At 52.4% G+C, this 18564-nt stretch overlaps 1 protein-coding gene and 1 non-coding gene across 2 annotated transcripts; one reads left to right on the top strand and one right to left on the bottom strand.

The window, feature by feature from the left end:
- Window positions 1-390: 390 nt before the first annotated feature.
- On the bottom strand, window positions 391-6108 carry SNAI1 (snail family transcriptional repressor 1). Its single transcript, XM_068987770.1, has 3 exons — window positions 6027-6108; window positions 4803-5330; window positions 391-1089 (listed from the first exon to the last, which is right to left on the bottom strand). Exons 1-3 carry the CDS (start codon window positions 6106-6108, stop codon window positions 905-907), a joined length of 795 nt encoding a protein of 264 aa, XP_068843871.1. The 3' UTR covers window positions 391-904.
- Window positions 6109-10131: 4023 nt separating this feature from the next.
- TRNAS-GCU (transfer RNA serine (anticodon GCU)) lies at window positions 10132-10213 on the top strand. Its single transcript has one exon. It is a non-coding gene; the product is annotated as a tRNA-Ser (tRNA).
- Window positions 10214-18564: the final 8351 nt, after the last annotated feature.

The following is an 18564-nucleotide window of genomic DNA, read 5'->3' as shown; positions in this document are numbered from 1 at the left end:
AGCTCCCTGCATCCCTGCCCCGTCCTTCCTCCCTGAAGGCCATTGAAAATACCCCTGTGGTGATAAAACCAGGTAGACTTTTTATATATAAATTAACCACTTTATTGAATATCAATAAACCGTACATATAACTATACAAAACGTTTCCTTAGTACAAAATGTCGCTTGCGATATAAATACCAGTGTACCTTAAAAAAATTGTAAACATCTTCCTCCCGGGCCCACCTGTTGGGCCCCGAAAATAGTTCTGGGAGACACAGTGGTGGGGCCGGAGTGCCCCACTTGGGCCCCCGACAAGGGAAGGCAATTATTCACTGTCCCTTTGGAGACATCGTTAAATTGCCCGTGAAACAGGTGCTACCATGACACACAGGAGGCTGAAATAGCTGCCTGGGCCCGGGGGCATCCTGGGGTCCAGACGCAGTCCTGGCATCAGGGGGCACTGCCGCGGGGCACCTGGGGGTGGCCACTTGCATAGTGAGGCGCACCTCCTGGAGGGGCGGACTGGGGTTCCCTGGGGGGCAGGCCGGGGGCCCCTGAGCGGGGCAGGAACTTCTCAGTCTGCCGGCTCTTGTCCCCGACCTCCTCGCAGCTGCACCCGAACAGCTCTGGAGTCAGAGAGCCGCGCAGAAAGGCCAGCTCCATGGATGCTGGGAGCAGTGGCTGCCAGGAGGGTCCCTGCGGCAAGCCACCCCCCCAACAGGAAGCGCCCCCGCCCCCCCCACCCCGAGCCTGGCAGGGCATCCAGAAGACCAGGAAATGGTCCCCAGGGTCCACCCGGACTGTGGAGCTCAGGAGGGGATGCTGTGGCAGTGACCAGGAGGCAGGGTACTTCCTTCTGGAGTGGGGGGAGGCCACCCCGGGCTGCAGGGAGGGCCCAGAGGGGCAGAAGGAGCCTTGAGAGTCAGCGCGGCCCCCCTGAGCAGCCCGACTCTTGGTGCTTGTGGAGCAGGGACATTCGGGAGAAGGTTCTGGAGCATGTCTTGCACTGGTATTTCTTGACATCCGAGTGGGTCTGGAGGTGGGCCCGAAGGTTGGAGCGGTCGGCAAAGGCACGGCTGCAGTGGGGGCAGGAGAAGGGCTTCTCGCCTGGGGAGAGATGACAGAGGGGTTGGTGGAGGTGCAGTCACTCAGGAGAACAGCTGACGTCTGCTGACATCCCCAGCCACTCCCAGCCTCTGCCACCCGGCTCACCCCAACCTTGAAGGGCTCCTGTGACCCAGAGAAACCAGGGGCCTGGATTCGGCAGGGAGCGCTACCGCTTCCCACCGTGTGGCTTCTCTGAGCCTCCATTTGCTCATCTGTAAAATGGAGCCGTTCAGCCCCCACGCACAGGGGTTGGTAATTGAGAGAAGGCTGAATCAAATACTTTTCCTGCCCTGCCGGCAGAAGTGCTCAACAATGACGCGGCAGTGACGGCCGCGTGTTTGCTGAACGCTTTGTGCCAGGGACGGTGGAAGCACTTCCCACTATCTCATTGAACCCCACCTTCGCCCTGAGTTTAGGGATGGAGAAACTGAGGCACAGGGAATATACAGGGTCTCAGCAAGAACCAAGCAGCCCAACTCCAGCGCCCGTGGTTTTAACCACTACAGAGACTGCCTCTTAGTTAAGGAGGCTGAAATGGGTGTTTCTTATTATCATCCCTGTATTGCTTTCCTGCGGGGACAAAGCTTAGCTTAAGAGTCACCCTAAAAGCCCCCCCTCCCCTCCTCCCCAGGTCACTCCTTTTCACTGCTTCCCCATCACTGGGATCACACTCAAGAAAGTGTCTGTCTGTCCCCCCATCAGAGAGTCCCACAAAGGCAGGAACCTCCCCAACCCGAATCCATTCCAAGCTTCCAACCCAAGGCCTAGAACCCCCAAGAGGCTACAGAAACCTTTTCACCTTGTGACTTTTTAAAAAAGAATCCCACCTGAAGCCCTCATGCCACCTGGGCGCCCAGGCTGTATTGGGAAGAGCCTTGCACTCAGGGCTGGATACACAGTAGGAGCTTTAAGTACTTGGACAACAAATCTTTTTTTAATAATAAAGAAAAGGTCTCAGAAGAGCCTGACTGCTCAGTCACCACCAGACAACACCATTCACCAGCTTTTCATAATTCCTGCTCCAATCAAGAGACTGTAACTCACATTCCAGAAACCTTCCAGCAAATGCTGCTTTGCTTTTCCTTGGGGCTGCGTTTCCCAAATAAAGCCAGAAGAGTAACTCATTAAATAAATACTAATCAAGCCTCTAACTCCACCCAGGCACTGTTCTATAATACTGAATATTCTTTTCCCAGAAAAGACATTCTCTTCTCCTCCCATTCTCCCGTGTCCCTAGGCCAAGGCCGCCTAGTTAAATCCTGGTGCTGGAAATAAATGAACGCCAGCAGCCCTCCTGGGTGCCTGGGGGCACTGCGCAGTGCTGGGTGGGTGGGGTCCAGAAGCCAGGTGCCTGCAGCCCACAGGGGAGCCTCGGTCACGGGCTCAGTCTCCTGGGGCCAGGAACCGAGGCACCAGCAGGACGGGGCCGGGGCCAGAGGACTGGGGAAGGGACGCCTGTGTGACCTGCTCTGCCATGACTGGAGTGCCTCTGCACAGAAGGCCCGAAGGCTCTGATGACTGCGTCCTGCAAGTTGTTCCTCATTCACACCATGCTCTGAAAACTTAGGCCCTGGGCTCTGCAGACCGGGAAAAGCGGATGCGGTGCCTGGGTTCCCTGCTTCCCCTCGCCCCCCTCAGGTGAGGCGCAGGAGCCCTGACTCCGGCCTGTAAAGCTGGGACTTGGGCAAGTGGTGGCCTTCTCTGCGCCTCCGTTTGCTCACCGCTGAGACGGGGTGAGGACAGCCCCGCTCTCAGGGCGGCTGCTGGACTGACTGCTGCGACACAGGTGACGAGAGAGGTCTGGAGCGCGTGCCTTCCCGCCTACGGCGCTCAGCGAACGTTATCTTTATGTTACGTGTGATTAGACACAAACCTGGACAAAGGGGCCGGCTGGATGGGATGGGATGGGATGGGTGGAGGTCTGTGTGCAGAAGCAGGAGGCCCGGCAGGCCTCCACCCTGCACAGACCCACTCCCCCACCCTGGCCCGGCCACATCTCTCTGGTGCTCCTGGAGTGTGAAATGGGCACCAGGCCGGCGGGGACAAAGGCCGCCAAGGGGGGCAGTGTACATGTGATACTCCCTGGATTAAAGGGGCCTGACACGCTGCAGGCCGGCAGCTGCGGCCCGGAACAGGTGCTGGGCACCGCTGCCCCGCGCACCTGCTCCAGCCCCCAGCCCCCGCCTCCCGGGCGCACCATTAAGACGCACAATGGGAGGCGAGGAGGATGGCGCTGGTGCATTTCAACAGGCTTTGTGTGTCTGGGCCGTGCCTTTACATGAAAATAATGTCCGAACGGGTGGGGAGAGAAGCTGGGGGGCGCTGAGGGGAGCATAGCAGGGCTTCCGCTGTCCCCAAATAGAGACCCCCGTCGCTGGGCAGCCACACAGGCCAGGCAATTGGACCTTTACATGTTAAAATCAGGGCTTTTGTGTACCAAGGAAGAAATTGTAGACACGGGCTGCAAGCTCTGGAGGTTGCCTGCCTCCACCCGTGCCCCCTCCCTCCCCCCCATCCCAGGAGGAATGACATCAATAATGCCTGCAAAATGCCAGGCTTCACACACCACCTCACTGACCCTCACAGCTCAGAGGTCAGCCCCTGGGCCAGGAAATGCCAGAACTGAGTCTCCAACCTGGCCAAGCTGACCCCCAAAACCAACAGTCATGACCCTTGAATCCTCTCTCTGAAGAGCAGCCCCAAGCAGAGAGGCCTCCCCCATTCACTCTCTGAAAAGGTGGAGTGGTTACCTTTTCTGCACTTCCGGAAAGCTAAAGGCTAGGACGGGTTCCATCTCACAAGTTTCTACACATTTAGCATTACAGTTTTTGAAATGCCAAGACCTAATTGTGTTTTCTGCCAGCAAAGGAGTTCCTGGGCCTGCATGATGGGATTAAGTTTATCTGTTCAGCAGTGAGTGGGGGTGGGGAAAGCAGGTCTGAGAACCATCTTGATACTATAACAAGTCATCATCGAGTGACGAAGCAGCCGCTGACTCTAGACCGCGCCCTCTACAACACCACCGTAACCCACTCGGTATGATTAAGTTACAATCAGAGAGGCTCACAGAGTTAAATCCCGTACTCAAAGACACACGGCTTGAGAGCAGAACAAATACCAATGACGATTTTTGTGCCTGCTGGTCGTGTCTCAAGCATTTTCCCAGGTTCTTTCTGTCCCAGGTGTCTCATTGAACCGGCACAAAAACCTCACAAGGTGTTTTTACGCTCATTTCACAGATGAGGATGCAGAGGCTAAGGGAGGTGAAACGCCAGCCCAAAGTCTGGGGAGGATCCCAAAGCAGGATCCAGAGCAGAGGCAGGTGGGCAGGCTGACAACATCCTGTCTGGCTAGGGCGGGAGTGGGGGTGGGCTAGGGGAGGGTGGAGCAGGGTGGGCCCCTTCACACCTGGCCCCAACAGCAAGGTGTTGTTTATACCTTTCCCATATCCAGCTCCAACCCATTTGGCTGAGAGGAACTGAGCCTGCTGAGGGACATGTAAAAGTTATCTACTCAGCCCGAGTGCTTAGTTGATGAATGATGGCATGTTTCTGCCAAACTTCAGAGCCAGGCCTCCCCGAACTCTCAAGCTAGGTGTCAGGAGACGGCGGGGGCCTCGGTTCCCACAATCTGAAAGTAACAGCAAAGCCCATCTTACAAGCGCTGGCAGCGAAGGCAGAGAGAATGGGGGCTGGGAGTGGGGTGGGACTCACCGGTGTGGGTCCGGACGTGGCCCTGCAGCAGCCAGGGCCTGGAGAAGGCCTTCCCGCAGGTGCTACAGACGCAGGGCAGCGTGTGGCTCCGGATGTGCATCTTGAGGGCACCCAGGCTGACGTACTCCTTGTTGCAGTATTTGCAGTTGAAGGCCTTGCGAGACTGGGGGTCCTTGGCCACGGAGAGCCCGGTCAGCTGCTTGGGCAACTGGCCCAAGCCTGGGAAGGCAGCATAGCCCTCAGCCTCCAAGGAGGAGGCTGAAGTGGACGAGAAGGACGAAGGGGCCGGCGAGGGTGGGCTGGGGGGCTGGGAGCCTTTCCCGCTGTCCTCGTCGGACAGGGAGGTCAGCTCGCCAGCCTTGGGGATCTCCTGGGGCAGGAGAGAAGCCCAGCTGATGGGCTGGGCTTGGGGCGCCAAGAGAGAGTCCCAGATGAGTGTCGGCAAGGAGGCGGTGGGATTGAGGACCTCGGGCGGCGGGATGGCTGCCAGCAGGTGGGCCTGGTCGTAGGGCTGCTGGAAAGTGAGCTCTGAGCAGGGGACAGAGAAGAGGGCAAGGTCAGGCGTGAGCTCAGTCAGCCAGCAGACATCAGCCTGATGTGGGCCAGGAGCTGAACGGGGCTAGCACTCAGGGCTTATCAGATGAATACCAGATGCACTACTAGGACCGGCAGTCTGAGCCCCTCTTCACCCAGGTCACCTGGTTCTCCCTCTTCCGGGAAGAATCCCCCTTCCCTAGCTCCGACTCAACGGGGTCATTTCCACATCTCCATCCTTCTGAGGTACCCAAGTACCCAGCTTGAGGCCAGACCCCAGCATCCTGGCCCCTCGTCTCCTCAGCTGCCAAGGCACCACACCCCTGTCCCAGGCCCCCTTCCATACACATTTCTTCTCCCACACCCTCCCCCAAATCCCCTGGACTCTTTCGGAGCCCTCGGCCCGGCGTCTGTCCAGATAGAAGCCTCCTCTTCTCACTTTTAGCAGGGGCGCCCCTCTTCTCTGCGGCTGCTAAGTTTCCGTTTCCTCAGCCCAAGACCACCGCCCTCCAAAAACCCTCTCCACATCTCCCGGACCCACCTGACCCGAGCTTATCCGCACCCAGGCTCTATTCTTTGACTCGACTCTCGCCCCTCGACTTCGTCCCCAAGCCCCCTGCTCCTCCAATGCTCTCCCCATGCAGCCTTCGCTTGCCTCCCCCGAACTCCCCAGGGGTCCGGTCCCCTCACCTGGAGAAGAGTCGTGCAGCTCACTGTAATTGGGTCTCCGGCGGGAGCCCGCAGACTTCCTGACGAGGAAAGAGCGCGGCATGGTGGCCGAAGCAGCGGGTGGGGGGGGGGGGCTCTCGCCGGGTCGCGCCGGGATCGCAAAGCTCTCCACCCACGACGCCGTGCAGCTGCGCTGTGAGTGGAGACGGGCCGCCGATTCCCTTAAGTACGCCAGTCGCGGGTGGGCGTGGCCCGTCCCAGTCACGCCCCTTTGTCACCTCCGCGCCAATCGAGACGCGCCTTCGCCAGCGGCCCCGCCCCGAGCAGGTGCGCTGGGGGCTGGCGGGGCTCGCGCCGCGTGGCGCTGGAAGCCGGGCGGGGCCGCGCGGACGCCGGGCCTCGGGCGCGTGCATGGGCGCCGGGCGGCGGGCTGCCGGGGGCGGGGCGCTGGGAACCCCTGGACGAGGCGGGACCCCTCTTCAGGACACGGGCGCCCGGGCCGGCTCGGCGCGGCAGGCTCTTCCGCCTCTGGCGCCCCCTGGCGCCACGCGCCGCGGCTCTGGGCACCTGACTTTCGGAGACCGCCACCTCCTCGAGTGTCGGAACGGGGCGGGGGGTGCCTTCGCCCGTAGAGTGCCCCGCAGAGAGCGTGGGATTGACCAGGGGCAGCACACAGTTCGGGGGCGGAGAGAAGCAATGGATCCCTCCACGTGGCTGCTGACAGTGTGCAATGCCACGGCCCTTTTTTTTTTTGCAAAGCAAATGGGCATCAGCTAGAAAAACGCACATACTGACTGTGTGCCCACTAACGAACCAGGCACCCCTCCCGGCGCTGGGGGGGATACAACCCTGAACAAAACATTTGGGGTCTCTGCTGAAGGGTCGCTCTCCCAGTCACGTGGGGGAGACAGGCGAAGTCAACAGGCAATTCCAATGCAGAGGGAAGTGTATTTGGATGGGTTTGGGGGGGTGTGGGGTGGGACCACAGGGCACTGTGACAGTCAAGAGGCGGGTCACTTGACCAAGGGTCGGGGCAACTTCCCAGAGGAAGTGAAGAAAATGCCGAGGGGAAAGGCCTGAGGTTAGAGGCAGTAACCATCTCAGAGTCATTGAGAGCCTCTCTCAGGATGGGGGTGGGGTGGGCAGGGCGGTAGGGTCAGGGCCTGGAGGAGTCTGGACTTTGCTCCAGGGGCCCTGGAGAGCCGAGGAGGGACCTGTTTGGAGTTTGGTTGAGAAAGATTACTCTGGGCAGGTGGGAGAAAGAAGTGGGGAAGGGCGGAGCTCAGGTAGTTGCCTCACTCGTCTGGGGTCATTGAAACTGTGTCTAAAGGACCTGAGGCTAGGCTCCACCGGGGGTTCACTGACTGATTCAGCTGTGGGCTGGGCCCAGGGGAGGGACTGACTTCACCCCCAGCTCTCCTCTGAGCCCACTGACTGTGAGAGCCACTCCTGTCCTGGACTGGGGATGGGGCACAGGCCTAAATCCGAAGGTCTCTTCAACTTGTTTCCACCTGTGGAAGCCTGTTAAGTCCCTCCACTCACCACCCTGCATGAGAGCAGGGACAATTGTCTGGATCCTTAGGTGCTGTGAACAAAACAATCAACCTTTCCCTGTTCTAGCTGGGGAGAGGGGGAGGCGGGGGAGACAGGCCACACACAGTCACTACGAAGAATACGGCCTCCTGTACGTCTGTTTACTTCCCATCGTGATTTTCCACCTACATCCAGAGGGAGGGGTAACGCCGTGTCCCTCTGCTTCAAACCTCCTGTGTCCCTATCTCACGCAGAGCAGAAGCCGAATTCTTCACCACCGCCCTCCACCTGCTGACCTGACCTCTGCTGCACTTATCTTGAGCCGCTCTGCCCCTCCCCCTGCACAAAGATCCACCGCCTTCTTTCTGTTCCTCCACATCCCAGCCCTTGGCACCTGCCGTTCATCTTCCCTGACCCCCTGAAATCTCTCTTCCGCAGGATCTTTACCAGAGAGTCTTTCTGTCTGTGTTTCAGCAGGAACTTCGCAACTGTTCAGCCTCATTAGTAAGGAGAGAAATGCAAATTAAAACCACAATGAGATACTATTTCACGCCCATCAGAAAGATAAAAAGTTAAAATTTGGTCATAGCAAGTGTTGAGGATGTGAGGGCAGGAGGACTTTGGTTCCATGCCGGGGAGAGTGTCCTGGGTATGAGCCACTTTGGAAAAGTTTAGCATCAGCGAAGAACAGGTGATTCTCCTAGCATTCTACTCCCAGGCCTGCTGCGTCCCAGCGGTTCTTAGCCCTGGCGGCAGATACCCTCAGGGAACATGAAAGCCTGGGCCCCATCCTTGCAGCCCTTCTGATTCAATTACTCTGGGTGGGACCCTTTGGTAGTAGCATTTTTGAAAACTCCTCAGGTGATTCTAGTGAGCAGCCAAGGTTGAGAACTGCTGCCCAGCTCTAAACCCAGAAGAAATGAGAATATTTCTTGCACCCTCATTCATGATAGGAAAAAAACAAACAAACAAACTGGAAACAACCCAAATGTTTATCAACAGTAGAAAGGATTAATAAACTGTAATTAATAAATTACAATCCTATAATAGGATACTATACAGTGAGAAAAACAAACTAAAACTCCATGCAACAACTGGGATAAATCTAAAAACATGGTGTTAAGCAAAAAGAACCAACTCAAATACAGTTAGTTGGATTCACACAGGTCAAAAGCAGGTAAATGAAACCCTTTATTGTCTAGGAATGTATATGGAGGTGGTAAAACTATAAAGAAAAGCAAGGAAATATTTACTGCAAAATTCTGGAGGGTGGTTAGTTGGGGGCGGAGGTGCTTCTAGAGAGGTTTTGATAATGTTTCGGGATTTTTTTTTTTTTGAGGGGCTTAAAACATTTTTTTAATTGGAGTTGCTTTACCATGTAACAGCAAAGTAATCAGCCAGAAACACAGATATCCCTCTTTCTTGGATTTCCTTCCCACTGAGGTCACCACAGAGCATTGAATAGAGTTCCTTGGTTCTCATTATTGGTTATCTATTTTATACATATGGATGTCAAAATCAATCTCCAAATCCATCCCAGATAATGTCCTATTTTAAGCACAGAAAGATGTTATTATTAGTCTTGAAACTGTACAATGGGCAATTTAGACACTCTTGCTAAGAATGATATATTTAACACATATTTTAAGTCACCTGAAGGGAAGCATCTCTGAAGATCCTAGCCAAAGTAGGATCCTGCCTTACAACATATCTTTTTTATTCCATTGCCTGCATGTTCAGTCATGTCGGATTCTCTGCGACCCCGTGGAGTAGTCCGCCAGGCTCCTCTGTCCATGGGATTTCCCAGGTAGAGTGGGTTGCCGTTTCCTCCTCCAGGGGATCTTCCCCACCCAGGGATGGAGCCTGTGTCTCCTGCACTGGCAGGCGGATTCTTGACCACAGAGTCACCGGCGAAGCCCTTTTATTCCATTTACCCCATTCAATTTTCTTCAAAGCACTTAGTAGGGTCTCAAACAAGTGTTTGGTGAGTGATTACTGGCTGGACCTTCTCCTAGTCACCCTGTGCAAGTCACTGAGCCTCTCTGAGCCTCAGTTTCCTCATCTGTGCAAGGTCAGCGTCCTGTCTCCCTGCGATGCCGGATGGGTAGTGGCCGGAGGCGGCTGGTCCTCGAATGCCGTTGCCTGGGCCTCCTGCTCTCTCTTTCGCTGCGGACGGACACCCGCGCCCTGGAGGAGGTGTAAGGTGCCGGTGGCGGGGCCTTTCTCCGTCTGGCAGTCCCTTCCCTTCCGACTGAACTGTCCGGGCGCTTTATCCTGCCGGTTCGCCCACACACCCCTCCCTCCCAGAGACGGCGACGTGGGAGGGAGCTTTGGGCGAGGCGAGGCCCAGGGGCTCCAGGTCAGCTCCCGGGGATGCGGTCCCGGACGACACTTAAGATGCTGCGGCGTCAGGTCCTCCCGGAAATGGACCGGCTCTGCCCCCCCGCCCCTCCCCGCGCCCTGCGCCCGGGGCCGCGGCCCTGCGGCGCCCTCTGCTGGCTGCCATGTGGGGCTGGACGCGCGTGCCGTGGATGGGGATGAAAACTGTTCCAGCTGCCTTGAAGAGCAGTTTGGGAACACCTCTCAGAGCCAGGACGAGGTGGCCGAGTGGTTAAGGCGATGGACTGCTAATCCATTGTGCTCTGCACGCGTGGGTTCGAATCCCATCCTCGTCGGCTTGTGGCTTCCATGCCCTGCCTTTAGCTGGGGCTTCCCAAGTGGTGCTTGTGGTTTTTAAGAGGGGGAAAAAAAAAACAACAAACCTCTTCTGCCAATGCAGGAGACACGGATTCCATCAGGAAGATCCTCTGGCAACCCACACTAGTATTCTTGCCTGAAGAATCCATTTCCCTCAGCAAAGGCAATTATTTTTACCAGCGTCTTGTATGACCTTCCAGAGATAGTCTGTATAGAGACAAGGAGATATATATATTTGTGGATGTTAATATGTACACCTCTTTTTATATAACACCAAGGGGAGCCTATACTTTAGCCTACTTGCTTTTACCTCTCAAATAACTAACTATACTGCGTGTCTTGAAAGTTGTTCCATATCTTTACCCGTAGCTCCGGTAACCCCTTGTAGGGCTGCAGACTCTTTCATTGTATGGATTATACCATAATCACACAATTTATCTTACAAGGGGACTTGTGATAGGCATTTAGATTAGAATATAATTTTTTGCTACTACAAACAAGGGGGCAATTTCAGTGAATGTCTTGTACACACATCTTTGACCTGAAGTGCAAAGATATCTCATAAAAAATATCGAGGGAATTCCTTGGCAGTGGTTAGGACTCTTTGCTCTCATTGCCCTGAGGGTCTGGGTTCAATTCCTGGTCAGGAAACAGATCCTGCAAGTCATTTGACACGGCAAAAAAAGTTGTTGATACATTTGTCCAAATGTCCTCTAACAAGGTTAAACTAAATTATACTTCCACCAGCAGGGATTTGGGGGCCCTTTTCAAAACCTGGTAGAGGCAGGGTGTTGTCAGCTTTTTTTTTCAATCTTTCCCCATCTGATAAGGGAAAGTGAGATCTCCTAGTTACAATTTGCATTTACGTGATTGGGGTGGAGCAGTTTTAACAGCCTGTGTCCTTTTCCTTTTCTCAGTGTCCTGAACTGCATCTCTGTCGTTTGGTCACTGATTTGATGAACTTCTTAATCAATAAAAACTCTTTGTATATTAGGCTAGCTGACCCTGTTGATTAGATCATTAACCACTGAGTGGATCAATCAGAGAGTTCATCTCTGCCGAGAAGATATTACCCACGAAAAGTTCAATGAAGGAATCAAGGCTCAACCTCCACCCTTACCCTTGATTTCAAGAAACAAAACCTCTTGAGTGTCTCCCACCTGCCTGGACACAGTGATTCCGCCCTGGGCCTGACTCAGAAGTCCCTCTGAGAATCAAAAGTCACCATCTCAGAATGCGAAAGGGTTTCAAGGGAAGTTTCTGGGTCCAAGTCTGTTGGGCGTGGCCCAGAGCTGGGGACTCCAAGATGGATGAGCATTTTTTGTTCCCATTTGCTGAGCATGTGCTGTGTGCCAAGTTCTGTGCTTCACCCACATAGGTGTCCCATTAGCATCCCCAAGTGGTATTTGACACTCTTGGGGAACAGTTAATACATTACAATGCAGACAGATTAGCCATCTGTCAGAAAGGAGAAAACTCTAGATGTAATGGAGTGGAATCATATCAAGACATGAAGTGATAAAAAGCCAGGTGCAGAACAGCATGTACAATGTGATGGCATTTGCATAAAAGAGGGAGAAATATGTGAGTATTTCTTAGAAACACAGAAACAGCCTTTGGCAGGAGGACTGGAAACTGGTCTCCGGGATTATCTCTGAGGAGGGGATCTGAGTGGCAACCAGGCAGGAGCGGGAGAAGATGATCTGTTACATGCCCTTTCCTGTGTCTTAAAAAATGTTTAAATCACTTGCAAGTATTAACCTCATTAATTTTTAATAGGGTAGCAAAAGTTGTCCATCACAGATGATCTGTTAAATACATCAGTCCAATCAATGGAATACTTTGCAGCTGGCAAAATCTCAAATCCTGTCTAAGAGTGTATAGAGCCTCCCAGGCTCCCATCTCTCCCATAGAAAAAGCCAAAATGCTCATGATACCATGAGGCTCTGTGGAACTGGGCCCCTCATGGCCCCTCGTGGTCCCTCTGAGCTCACTTCCAGGTGAGCCACAGCGGACCCCGCCAGCCTCAGCCACTTGGCACGCGATGCTCCCTTTCTGTGGAGTATCTCCCCCGGAGACGGCCACCCGGCTCACCTCACCTCAGGGCCGTCTCCTCTGGCACCGTGCCACCCCCTCTACCCTCCGCCAGTCTCACACTCCTTATCCACCCACCCACCGCAGTACTCCGCACACCTCTGACACCGTGTGTATTTTATTTGTTTTGCTGATTGTCCTTCAGATCAGAGGTTGGCAAACAAGAGCCCCCAGGCCAGATTCAACCTGTGGTTTATTTCTCTATGGCCCTTGTGCTACAAATAGCTTTAAAAAAAAAAAGAAAAGAAAAGAAACCACTGGACACCCAGGGAGGTCCACGAACAGCTTTTATAGACAAACATTTTATCAATTTGAAGAAAGGAAGCTCTGCCCAGGCAGGAAGTATCTGTTTGGTTCACTGCTGTGACCTAAGCCTGGTTTACAGTAGGTGCTCAATAAATATTAGCCGAATGAATGAATGAACCGATATAACCTTTTAAGTGAAAACAAAACATTCAGGTGATCAGAATATCTCATAGGCTGCCTGTTGTGCAGAAGTTAATAAATAATACCTACATGTAGGCCCAGACTGTACAGTTAGACCCAAGAATCCGGTTACTTCTGAGGAGGAAAGCAGACAGGGGTAGGAAGGAGACTTCTTTTTCTCCAAACTGTTTTGGTTTTTTAAAAATTATATTATCATTCTTATTGTTATTTATTTTTTGGCCATGCTATGAGACATGTGGACTTTTAGTTTCCTGATCAGGGATTGAACCTGCGACCCCCTGTGTTAGAAGCATGGAGTCTTAACCACTGGACCAATCCCTCCAAACCATTTCTGAGCGGTATGAATGTTTTATTTCAGACAAGATCAGGCAGATTCAGGGTGGTATGGCTGTAGACTCAATGTCTATTTCAGATGCATGTCACCATTTCAAATAAAATACTTTTTCATGAAAAAAATCCAACCACAAAACCCAGGCAAAATTTAACTGTCTGCCGCTGAGACCTGGTTTCTTCATCTAGTGAATGAGGATAGTAAGTAGGGTGACCAGCCAGCCCTGCTTGCCCAGGACTGCGGAAGTTCTGGGATGTTCCTGGGCAACCAGAAAGAGGTGATTTCCGTGGTTAGAAGGCAGTCGTCCAAAGCCTTGAGGGTGGCAGGCGGATGTGTGGGGACTGGGTGGGGCCCTGAAGGTAGACGTCTCTACACCTGCTGGGCCAGCATCGTACCTGGAGGTCCACTGATGCTCCAGACCCGAAATGGGTCCCTGGGATCTCGCAAAAGTGCAGTGCGCTTCTTGCCCGGCTAATCTCCGTGCATTTGCCACGGGGGTGGCCACGCATTATCTCACAGAGTATCTGGAGCACTAATTTGCTTTGGCAGCCTCGCCCCTCAGACTGCTGATAGCGCCATTATCTCCACTTCTGGGCAGAAGGCTGAACCTGTTTCCAGGAAAAGCCCCAGGGCCTCCTCTCTCCCCACCTGCGCCCACCTGAAGAACTTTGTGCATCTCTGGACAAAGATGTGTGGGAGATACTGCCAAGGAGGGGAAAGTGAGAACAACCACGTCCTTAGGTCAAAGGCTGTCACAAGATGCTACCTCGCCTGGGGCTCATCTCCCCCTCTCTCCCCACTGCTCACCTGCTCCAGCCTCTTCCTGCTCCCTCTTCACGAAGGTTCTGTCCCACAGCAGGCCTTGGCCTTTGCTGTTCTCTCTGCCCGGAATGCCCTTTGTCGGCTCTTCCTAGAGCCGTTCCCAGCTCATCCGTCACCTCGGAAATGCTCCTGTCATCGCCCTTTGCCACTGCTGCCACACTGGCCCATCTGGACGCCCCAGCAAGCCCTGAGTGCTAGGCGAGGTTGTTGTTGTTCAGGTCACTAAGTCATGTCTGATTCTTTGCGACCCCATAGACTGTAGCCCACCAGGCTCCTCTGTCCTCCACTATCTCCTGGAGTTTGCTCGAATTCCTGTCCACTGAGTCTGTGAGGCTATCTAACCATCTCATCCTCTTCTGTAAAACAGTCAAGATTATCAACCCCATTTTACAGATAAAGAAACCGAGGCTCAGAGAGGTGACATGCCAACATGCTCAAGTTACAGTGAGCAAGCAATGAAATGTCCCTGGCTTAGTGGGTTAGGATTTTATAATAAACCAGCCAGACACAAACAAGCTCCTGTGCCCATGGAGCCCACAGGTGAGGGAGGAATCTGCCAGTTTGAGGGACCCGGCTGAGTCAGAGGAGTGAGACCCCAAGGGACCCCACGCTGAGGTCACAGGGATGGGCAGGTGAGAGAGGGAAGTGAGGAGACATTCCCAGCAGCAGAGACTGCTGACCACCGTGACTAAGAAGCCCGGGGGCAGCTGAGTACTCCAGGATGCGAGAGCCCCAGGCCCCTTGGGCCCACTCCCCGAGGTGGCTCCAGCCACCGTGGGCCAGAGCAGGCACGCTCCGGCCTCAGCAGCTTTGCATGTGATATTTCCATTCTGTAAATAACTTCCCCACAGGTGGCCCTGGCAGTTCTTCAGATTGCCAGTCTTTTTTTAAAATTAGAAATGTCCAAATGAGAGTTTAGAAAACTATGGTCTGGGGACTTCCCCAGTGGTCCAGTAGCTGAGATGCTCTGCTCTCAATGCCCAGGTTCCACCCCTGGTCAGGGAACCAGATCCCTCACACTGCAACTAAGTTTTGTGCTGCCGTGAAGATTGACAATCCTGCGTGTTGTGAGTAAGACCCAGTGCAAATAAATACTAAAAAAAAAAAAAAAAAAAAAAAAACTTGTGTTTTTAATGTTTGTATTTAATATGTTAACACTTTAAAGACATGTACACACATCTCTGCAGAGCACAAAGCTAGGGTCCTGCCTAGCCCTACCACCTGTGATTGTATAATCCTGAATAGATCCCTTCTTTAGAACTACAACCACCACGTAGACCGGAGAGCTAAAACCTGAACAAGCCATCTCAGAAGCCCTCCCTGAAGGCACGTGTACACAGACACACACACCCTCTGTTTCGACTTCACCTTGCTGTTCTCATTGATTCTAGAGATAGGGTTGCCAAACAAAATGCAGATATCCACTGAAACCAGAATTTAGGGGGTCTAGGATGGTTATGCAAACACTGCTATAATCAAAATGGATAAATTACAAGGACCTACTGTATACCAGACGGAACTCTGCTCAACGTTAAATGGCAGGCTGGATGGGAGGAGGGTCTGGGGGAGAATGGATACATGTACATGTATGGCCAAGTCCCTTCAATGTTCATCTGCAACTACCACAACACTGGTAATCAGCTTTACCCCAATCAAAATAAAAAGTTTTAAGTGTGAAAAAAAAGAATCTCACATAACCACAATAAACTTTTAGTATCAGACCGCACGGGACAGACTTCTTTATCTGAAATACAAAATTAACTGGCCCTCTAGTATTTTAGGGCTTCCCCGATAGCTCAGTGGTAATATGCACCCGCAACGGAGGAGATGCAGAAGAGCTGGGTTTGATCCCTGGGTTGGGAAGATCCCCTGGAGAAGGGAATGACTACCCACTCGAGTATTCTTGCCTGGGAAATCTCATGGACAGAGGAGCCTGGTGGGCTAGAGTCCATTGGGCCGCCAAGAGTCAGACACAGCTGAGCATGAGCATACACAAGCACAAAGGGCTCGCATTTTTATTTGCTAAATCTGGCAGCCCTGCTTAGAGGCTGGCGCTGCAACACTCAGAGTACAGCCCCGAACCAGTCCCCCACTGGTGACTTACTTCTCATCTTCTGCTTACCGGGAACGATAGTCCCAGGAAAATCCTTGCACAAAGGGCACTGACCTCGTCTACAATTGTATCTCTAGGGTGTGTTCCTCAAAGTCGCTTAGTCACTCTCTGCCTGGATTCCTGTGGCCAGAATGTCAGGGCGTCTACGCCTTAGACCAGCTCCATCTCCCCCGACAGCAGCCACCTTCTCTCTCTCAGGCTATCCCTCGACCTTGCGCTTTCTCCTTGTCTCTCTCCATCTCTCTTTCACTCTCTCTCTGGGTGTCTCTGACTCTATTTTTCTGTCTCACCTCGTGTACGTTTCTGTCTGTCTCCCTGGACTCTGTCTGTCTCAGTCTCTCCTAGTCTTTCTCTATATTTCTGCCTCTCTCAACTTCTCATTTGACACAGCACTTCTCTATATAAAATACTTAGATGTTTTGAATTTTTTATAAGGGAATTAAAACCATTATTTTAAAATTAATGTTTTAATTGAAGGATTACTTGACAATATTGTGATGATTTTTGCCATACATCAACATGAATTGGTCACCAGTACACACGTGTCCTCTCATCCTGAAACCACCCCCAACTTCCGTCCTCACCCTATCCCTCAGGGTTGTCCCAGAGCACTGGCTTTGGTGTCCTGCTTCATGCAAAGCTTTGAATTAAAAAGAAATTAACTTGGCTGCATCGGGTCTTAGTCGCGGCTCGAGGAATCTTCACTGCACACAAGATCTTTTCGTTGTGGCCCCTGAACTCTCTCGTTTCGGTGTGAAGGTTTAGCTGCTCCACGGTATGTGGGATCTGAGTTCCCTGACGAGGCATCCAACCCGTGTCCCCCTGCATCAACAGGTGGATTCTTAGCCACTGACCGGCTGGGGAAGTCCTGTATATAAAGCACTTAGATAGGTGGGCAAAGATATATTTGGAAGGATGTTCGCTGTAGCACGGCCCATAACATAGTTGTGAAAATTAATAAAGGGTTATTGTTGTTCAGTTGCTAAATCTGAATGATTAGTCTCTTTGCAGCTTCATGGACTGCAGCACACCAGGCTTCTCTGTCCTGCGCTATCTCCTAGGGTTTGCTCAAGTTTATGTCCATTGAGTCAGTGATGCCGTCTAACCATCTCCTCCTCTGCTGCCCTCTTCTCCTTTTGCCTTCAATCTTTCCCAGCATTGAGGTTTTCTCCAATGAGTTGGCTCTTCACATGAGTTGGCCAAACCTCACTAAAATGGAGTTGGGAGGCCAGAAAGGGGAGCTCTCATGCATAGACCACTAGAAGTCAACTCAGACCCCGACAGGAGATGTCCCTCGCATCTGTGGTAGGAAGGGACACTATTTTACTACTGCCAACAGTAATAAGAAAGATTTCCTCCTTACTCGTCAACAGCTTGGCCACTGAGAGACTGTCACCATGCAGCCAATGAGAAGGCACTGTCCTTCAAACTCCCAGTTCCCTCCAAGGGTCTTTGTGTTTACAACAGCCTCTCCCAACTTCCCCTTCTCCTCTGTAAGAGTTTCCTCTCCTTTATTTTACTGGACTCGCATTGAGTTCGCCACCTGTGCTTGTCTTGAGTTGAAATTCTTTGCTGTTCCTGAATAAACTCATTTTATTAGTTAAAATCAACAACAACCAATTGTGTTATTGTTTTAGGATAACAGAGTCAAACTGGAAACCTAAATACTCATTGATAAATAAAAGTAAGGTCCATCCTCACCAGGACGGTCAGGCAAGTGTTAAAAATACCACCACAATGACAGGAAAGATGTTGAGAGATAAATCATGGAGTGAAAAAGGCAGGTTATAATACAGACAAGAAGTAAAGCATTCACTTAAGTTTCAACCAAAACTATGACCCAAGGACATGTATTTCATTACTAAATGATCACTGATTGTCTGTGGGGTGGGATGAGGAGTGGTTTCCACTTTTTTGTTTTTCTGCTTTACCTGTCTTCTGCTATTTTCTAAACAATAAGCATTAGAGTTGTTTGTTTAAGGGGACCCTGGTGACTCAACGGTTAAGAATCTGCCTGCAACACAGGAGATGCTGGAGATGCAGGTTCAATCCCTGGGTCAGGAAGATCCCCTGGAGGAGGGCATGGCAACCCTCTCCAGTATTCCTGCCTGGAGAATCCCATGGAGAGAGGAGCCTGGCGGGCTACCGTCCCTCAGGTCACAAACTGTCAGACACAATTGAAGCAACTGAGCGTGCATTACAGTTAACATCGTACATATTTGCTCTTTATCATTTAATGTATTTATACACAGGGGCACATTATTTTTTCCTGAGCCATCTGAGAGTAACTTGGAGACATCATGTCCTTGACATATCATTTTGGGGTGGCTGCTCCTCGTGGCATGCAGGATCCTAGTTCCCTGACCAGGGACTGAACCTGTGTCCCATGCAGTGGAAGCAAGGAGTCTTGACCCCTGGACCACCAGGGAAGTCCCATCACGTCCTTTAAACTCTTCCACGTCTATCTCCTAAGAGCAAGGACATTCTCTTATGCGACTGTGGTGTCACTCAAAATTAGGAAA

The sequence above is a fragment of the Capricornis sumatraensis genome, chromosome 15 (assembly GCF_032405125.1).
Source record: "Capricornis sumatraensis isolate serow.1 chromosome 15, serow.2, whole genome shotgun sequence".
NCBI lineage: Eukaryota > Metazoa > Chordata > Mammalia > Artiodactyla > Bovidae > Capricornis > Capricornis sumatraensis.
Note: the sequence above shows the minus strand (reverse complement) of the source record. Positions and strands in the feature narration are given on the sequence as shown.

Excerpts from the sequence above, each read along its gene's own strand:
- SNAI1 (XM_068987770.1), bottom strand. The coding sequence starts at position 6,108 with ATGCCGCGCTCTTTCCTCGTCAGGAAGTCTGCGGGCTCCCGCCGGAGA. Across the intron at positions 5,331-6,026 it reads GCTGCACGACTCTTCTCCAG|AGCTCACTTTCCAGCAGCCC; the intron begins GTGAGGGGACCG and ends TCCCCTGCTCAG. Across the intron at positions 1,090-4,802 it reads CCACGTCCGGACCCACACCG|GCGAGAAGCCCTTCTCCTGC; the intron begins GTGAGTCCCACC and ends ATCTCTCCCCAG.